Source organism: Propithecus coquereli, unplaced genomic scaffold, assembly GCF_000956105.1.
Source record: "Propithecus coquereli isolate 6110/MARCELLA unplaced genomic scaffold, Pcoq_1.0 Scaffold63, whole genome shotgun sequence".
Classification (NCBI taxonomy): Eukaryota; Metazoa; Chordata; class Mammalia; order Primates; family Indriidae; genus Propithecus; species Propithecus coquereli.
In genome coordinates, this window is record NW_012152285.1 from 7814068 (window position 1) to 7821398 (window position 7331).

Genomic DNA, 7331 nt, shown 5'->3' on the forward strand with positions numbered 1-7331 from the left:
TTGGTTAACAATACTCACATGCTAGTCTCTGGACTTGGATTGTTCCTCCCTCTCACCCTAGACTTGTTGACACCTACTCATCTGTAAAACATCACTCCCATGGGGAAGATTTTCCCTTCCTTAATGTCCCCAAACTAGGTGATGTCCTCTTGTTATAAGGTTTCAGATCATTACGCACATCTCCTTCCTAGCACATACATGTCACGGTGTTGAAATCTGTTTCTTGCCTCTGTGAGAAGAGGGACTACGTCTGTCTTGTTCACAGCTGGCACACAGTAGCTGCTCAACAAAAATGTGCGAAGTGAAACTTGAACCCACGCGGTCCAGCTCCCAGTCCACGCCTCTTCCTACCGCAGTCCCGCTGCCTTTGCAGAAATAGTTCCAGCTTGTAAATTTTAATTTCTCAATAGAAAAAGCTGGGAAGTCTTTCCATTTCCACCATTAATGGAGGACCTTAACAGCTCACCGCGAGGTGTGACGACCGCAGGAGGGCGTCAATCAAGAAAATGCCCCCTTGCCCCGGAGGCGAGTGGAGCCACACGGAGCGGAGGCCACACGAGCCAGCGCCACGGCTTCAATAGAAAACATGTGCAAAACCGGGTACCGGGCTGCACGCAGCTGCGACTCCCAGGCCCTGGGGGGAGAGAGCGGACGTGGAGCAGCTCCCACTGGATTGAAGATTGCATAGCCTTTGCTCGGTGCTGTAGGACCCGGGCCTCCCCTAAATTCCTGTCCGGAGTGGCTTCTGCCAGCATCCTCAGGGGAGTGGCTGCGTCCAGGGTCCCCAAATGAAATGGGGGGGAGCGGCCAAGAGTCTGGAGCACCTGAACTCTGGTCGTCCGCACCCCTCTGGGACGCAGCTAAGGGTCGTGGATCTTTCTCCTTGGAGCAGCCCTAGGAGCGCAGGGCATTCTCCGCTATGAGCTCGGGAGGCGCCTGGGGAAACAGCCAGTGCGACCGTTACTCCAGAAAGCGCACCAAGCAGGGAGGGTCCTCTCAGGTCGGCGAAGGCGCGGCCCTGCCAGCACCCTCCGCGCCCGCCGAGTCCCTCCGCTGCTTCTCGCCTAGGGCCGGCTGCCGCCACCCTGGGCCCGGGCCTGGACAGTGCCCCCGCACTTCGGCATACGCGCCTCCCGGCTGGGGCTAGGCGGCTCGAGTCCGCGCTCCAGGCTGCTGCTTTCCGCGCGCCTCCCCCGACGGACGAGGCCCCGGGCTTCCTTCGAGGGCGTCCCCGGCCAGAGTGCCTGGAGAACCGAGAGGCGACCGCGCCGAGGCACCAGGGCGCAGGGTCCCTGGAGTCAGGGAGAGAGTGCGTCCCGGGGGCGGGGAGCTCGGCCGGCGGGGCGGGCTAGGAGTGGGGGCGGGAGGCGGCTCCTGGGGCCCGCGCCATTGGCCGCAGGGCCGGGCGGCAGGAAGGGGCCAGCGAGCGCGGCCCCACCCCGCGGCCGGCGGAGCCTATCGCCGGGAGCGCGGAGCGCGGATAAATGTAGCGCCGCGGCGCGGGCCGGCAGCTCTCCGAGGGGCCGGAGCGCAGCGGAGCCATGCAGTACCCGCACCCCGGGCCGGCGGCGGCGGGCGCCGTTGGGGTGCCGCTGTATGCGCCCACGCCGCTGCTGCAACCCGCGCACCCGACGCCGTTCTACATTGAGGACATCCTGGGCCGGGGGCCCGCCGCGCCCACGCCCACCCCCACGCTGCCGTCCCCCAACTCCTCCTTCACCAGCCTCGTGTCCTCCTACCGGACCCCGGTGTACGAGCCCACGCCGATCCACCCCGCCTTCTCGCACCACTCCGCCGCCGCGCTGGCCGCCGCTTACGGACCCGGCGGCTTCGGGGGCCCTCTGTACCCCTTTCCGCGGACGGTGAATGACTACACGCACGCCCTGCTCCGCCACGACCCCCTGGGTAAGGCGGCCGGGGTCACGGCGGGGCCGAGCCGGGGCAGCGGCGAGGAAGGCGCCACCCGGCAGGTGGCAGCGCCTGGGAGGCGGAGGGGGCGGAGGGGGAGGCAATAGAAAGTTGTGGCAAAAGCGATTGAAAAGCGGCTCTCGGGCGCGCGCGGGTCGGGAGGCGCTGGCCCTGGCGGCGCGCGGCCGATGCTGACCGCACTGTGACTCAGATTGGTTTTTCTGCACCTTGCAGGCGTCGGGGCGCGCGGGCCGGGGAGACCTCGGGCGCCGTCGCCGGGTCTGGCGGTCGAGGGCAGCCGCGGGCCGCGCGTGTCGCCGGGTGGGGCCCCCGTAGCGGGAGGGACGGGGAAGGGGGTGTCGCGGCGCCCCGGGCCGTCCCCTGTGGGGCAGGGATAGCCGCCGGGCCCGGGTGGTTATGGGGCTGGACCTGGTTCAACAAGCTTGTGCAGTGAACGAGCCTGACCCTTTCCGTTCATACAGGAAACCTTGAGTTCTCGATAGGAGTAAATCTGGTTTCAGAAGCTGTTAAGTGCTTTCCTGGCTGCATGAAGCAGACCCTTCCCCCGGAGTAGTGCACGCTGCTGATTATTTTATCGACATCCTCAATACAGACAAATTCAGGAAACACTCGACTTCTGATAGCCGGGATCCGTTTTTCTGATATTGTTCATTTCCTCTGTGTGGGATGTGACTTATGGCAGCTAAAATAACCAGTTGCTTCCTATTTTTTTTTTTTTTCGAGGCTGTTTTGCACCAGTCTGAAGCCTGACGCAAGCAAAATCTCGAAAAAACAATGCTAGCTTTCAAAGCGTTCAGGCGCAGGCCTGCGGACGCACGGACGGACGGACAGACACCTCTTTGGAGTAGGAAGCTGCAGACCCTGGGCGCCAGTTAGGAAGGGAAGCGCGGACACACTGGGCATTTAGTACTTGCGGGGCTTGTCCCGTCAGTGCGCGGCCTAACAACAAATAAGTCACCCGTGATCCGCGCTGTAGGCGACCCTTGGCGCCTTCAGGGTCTGAAGCCCTAGGGTAAATAAGGAAACGGGGCGCCTCCAGAGTTTTAAATTAACTGTTATTGACAGCTTCAGTAGGGACCCTGGAGACAATTAACATTTTAATATCATCATTATTATGACGCAGCCTCTAGCTCAGTCCTCCCCCTTCCCTTCTCACCGTTAGAGGCATTGGAGGGGGCATTATTTTTTAGTTCCTTTTTTTTTTTTTTAAGTTATAATTTTATTCCAGCCTCGAGGGTTTCATGCTGCAAGCGGCCCCGGCATGGCCCTGATCGCCCGTTAGGGCTGGAGCGGGACCCTCTGCCGAGCCGGGCCTGGGGCGAACCTTTTCACAGAGCGCGCCCTGGGTTTCCTTGGGTTACTGCTGGGACCGCGCAGGAGGAAGCAAAGGGTTTTTCGAGATAGACCAACAGGAAACACATTGACGGAAATGTTGCCATAGCCCACGGGGTGGCTTTAACTGGCCGCCCCCGCGGGCCGGGTGTGAAATCAGAGGAGGCCGCAGCGCCCTCTGGCCAGGATTGGAGGCTCCTCGCGGGGGCGCCCAGGCCCAAGTGCTTCCTGAGGAGCCAGGCCTTGGCAGGGTAACAGCCCCGCTCCTCCCCAGCACGCACACACCAGGGTATTTGGAAGACCTAGGGGTGCAAAAAGTATAAATTCGAGAGCTGGTAAAAGAGTGTCATGGTATTTTAAGCCTAGCCTGTAGTGGGCATTCTTTTAGGGATGAAAAGATTTGCGTGTTTGTAAATAGCTATAGGTGTGATGATTTTGTGTGTGTCAGTAAGTGTGCAAGGGTGGTCTGTGTGCATATGCAGTGTAGGTGTGTGACTCTGGGTGTTTGTGTGTGTTGTGTCTCCAGGTATGTGTGTATATTGGTGGGAGCGTGCTGGGTCCATGTGTTGATCAGTGTATGTGAACCTGTCTGGTTGGGTGGCCTCCTGCAGGCCCTCTCCCCCTTTGTCACTCCGGGGCCAGGTAGGTCTGGGGTCTGGCCAGGCCACCCCAGGGCCAGGGCTAACTTCCCCTCTTCCTGCCCGCAGGCAAACCGCTGCTTTGGAGCCCCTTCTTGCAGAGGCCTCTGCATAAGAGGAAAGGCGGCCAGGTGAGGTTCTCCAACGACCAGACCATCGAGCTGGAGAAAAAGTTTGAGACCCAGAAATACCTCTCCCCGCCCGAGAGGAAGCGTCTGGCCAAGATGCTGCAGCTCAGTGAGAGACAGGTGGGCGCTCCCCGTGGGGCCGGGGCCTCTTCCGGGGAAAGGCTTCTGGGGCAGAGGTCGCCAGGCCCAAGAGAGACGAGGAACCACTGTGCGCTCCGGCACGTCCCGACGCGCTGTCCAGCCGGGTGGAGAGCTGTTTGACTCCACAGCCCCCATCCGCTTCTCCCCTCATCCCCAAGTCCCTCGGGATTCTGGGCTCGTGGCAAATGTTTCTTCCTCTCTTTTCTGCAGGTGAAAACCTGGTTTCAGAATCGACGTGCTAAATGGAGACGACTAAAACAGGTACGGACATGGTTCCGTTTCTATGGAAATAAATATTTTTATCATGTTATCTCAATGCGAGGCTGTTATGGGTTGTATGCAAAAGTCATTTGAGAGACTATTTAACCTCTTCACCTTGATTAAAAAGGCAAATAGTCTTGCTGAAATTCAGGATGAGTTGCTCAGGTGGCAGTAATGCTAAAAGCACCTAATGCAGTTCCTATATCAGTTATGCTTGGGTTTTCACACACTGGCTAGTAAAACTCCTAGCTAATTGTTTTATAAATCCCATATGTTGTTTATCTAATTAACGCAGGAAAGATAAAGTAATTGACAGTAAATGACTTAAGCAGTTATCTTTGGGAGAAAATTGTTTCTTTTATTTACACAGCCATAATAAAACCAGGCAGTACTCAAGGGTAAATATAAGGAAACAAACACCTTTAAGTCTTGTTTGCACTGTTTTTTAGAAGAATTAAATATCAAAGAGTTTAAAAATTATTTTCTATCTAATGCTAGTTCCTAAAATGAAATATAAAACATGTGAGAAAATATCCAAGCCTGTATGGAAAGTAGCTTAAACTTTCTAACAGTCTTTCTTCCAATGACCTTGTTACGCAACATGTGATAAAAAGTAAAGGCTAACAATAATTCAGCTTTTAAAGAAGCTCTATTGACGTAAAGCTAAAGATTCACTTTTGATGTCCTACTCTGAGTATGGTTCTCCAAAGTTGTCTGACAGTTTCTAAATTGTCATTTGCCAATGTATATATTTTATAACAACATATTTTAAAACAATGAGTGGGGAAATTTAAAGCAATGTAGATTTTAAAATTTATTGAGGATTAGTTTTTCATTAAAAACAAGATGGTATCCCCAAGAAAGAACATTTTGAAACAGAAAATAAAATTCCTCTAATTTCATTACTGTGACAAAATTTAATATTTGCAGATTCCTTGTCCATTTTTGACCGTGTACATCTATTTGTTACATAATTATATGCCTAGTGAATATATTATTCTGTAGTCTTGTTTTTAAAAAAACTTAGTATATTTTAATGATTCTAAGTAGTGTTTCTGTCCATTTTAGGCAAGCACGGGATCAAAAATTCACTGACTCATTTGGTTCTTGGTCAAAGGCTTGACTTTAGTTTATGTAAAATGGGACTTTTAAAATAGTGGTTTCTATGTACTATGGGAATATTTTCTAGAAATTTACCCCAGATTTTATGTAAATTGTAGTTAATTGTCTCCCTTCTCAGTTGGCAACATTATTCCAGTTCTGCATTTTTTCTTTGCCCTGATTTTGCATGTAGATGTTTATATTATTATTCTAGAAAATGAATGAAAAAAGATACACTCTAATAATTTTGAAAACTTTCTTTTTAATTCACCATTTAGCATTCTTATTCTTAAAATGTCTACAAGACCCGTTAGTTGGCAAGGTTTAAAATATTTAAAGAATGAAGATAGGGTATATCTGTACTGATCTGATTTTCTTTCCCCCTTAAACGCTTAAGAATATTGAAACAATGGGTCTGTGTTAAATAACCAGAATTGGTGTTCAATTGATATAATACATTTATACTTAACACTCATGACTGATTCTTACCTGCTAAGCGTTTAATCTTTCTCTGATGTGGTAGGAACTTTTCTCTTTTTCCAAAGTGAGAAAGAAGCACAAGTATGTATTTTCTGAATAAAAAGATTATAGCTGAAAACACTTGATAAACTAAAAATTAAAAGGATTGTGCAGGATGAAAAGACATTTTGATTTATGCCTCTCACCTCCGTATTTCATGATCCTACCAATCTCCATTTCCATTTCCTTTTATTCAGGAGAACCCTCAAAGCAATAAAAAAGAAGAACTGGAAAGTTTGGACAATCCCTGCGACCAGAGGCAAGACTTGCCCAGTGAGCAGAATAAAGGTGCTTCTTTGGATAGCTCTCAATGTTCGCCCTCCCCTGCCTCCCAGGAAGACCTTGAATCAGAGATTTCAGAGGATTCAGATCAGGAAGTGGACATTGAAGGCGATAAAGGCTATTTTAATGCTGGATGATGACCACTGGCATTCGCCTGGACTTGGGAATGACATTTTGCTGCAGAAAATCTTCATAGAAGAACTGGAAAACTATATGAGAAAGGGAACTAATTTTCTGATATTCTGGAAACCTAAAATATTTGGTGTACTGGGTAATTAAGAAACCCACATTGAAACTTTAATTTTGACTTTAGGTTGTTTTGATAAAGTGACTTTTTTTTTTTTTAACAAAGCCTCCGTGTCACTTGAATAAAGCGACTTTTATTCACAGTGGTTAAATTCACCCCCTTTTTAAAAAAGTAAGTTGTTATTTCTATTTATAAAAAGTAATTTTGAACTGTTGTTAAATTTTAAATTATAACTTTAAAGGTTTTAATAGGATCTTCTCAAATGACTTTTCTATAATCTGTATCTACATCTCACTTAATGGAAAAACAAAGGGGCACCTCAAATCCAGAGGTATGCCTTGGAAAAGGGGCCCACATTTCAGGCCGCCTTGGAATATTTTAAAAGGAAACATTCTTTAGTTTTATGACACTCTTACATTGTTGCCTTAAATCCAAAACCATTTCAGAGCTCTCGAATTGGGGATACGTATTCTTTTTGTCAGAGGGACAGATGAGGGGCTAGAGAGAGACGATAAGAATCTTACATGCTTGTTTCGCACTATCACTTAGTACCTGTTTGACCAAGGTGTTAAGGGGATAGTACAGTCCCAGCGGAGAAACTGACTCATCGGTGACTAAAATTAATCTCAGATGAACTAGAAGTCGCAGGCTAATTAAATGTAAGTAGAGTGTAGATATTGTGCTTTATCTCAATGTTTATAACGTGTGTAAATAGAATTGTTCCCTGTACAAAAAAATGGCCAATTTTTTTTA

General features: G+C 50.0%; 1 protein-coding gene across 1 annotated transcript; it reads left to right on the forward strand.

Moving 5' to 3' along the window:
- Positions 1-1478: 1478 nt before the first annotated feature.
- On the forward strand, positions 1479-6713 carry HHEX (hematopoietically expressed homeobox). Its single transcript, XM_012659691.1, has 4 exons — positions 1479-1905; positions 3969-4147; positions 4379-4429; positions 6247-6713. The coding sequence occupies exons 1-4, from the start codon at positions 1542-1544 to the stop codon at positions 6466-6468; spliced, it is 816 nt and encodes a 271-aa protein (XP_012515145.1). The 5' UTR covers positions 1479-1541; the 3' UTR covers positions 6469-6713.
- Positions 6714-7331: the final 618 nt, after the last annotated feature.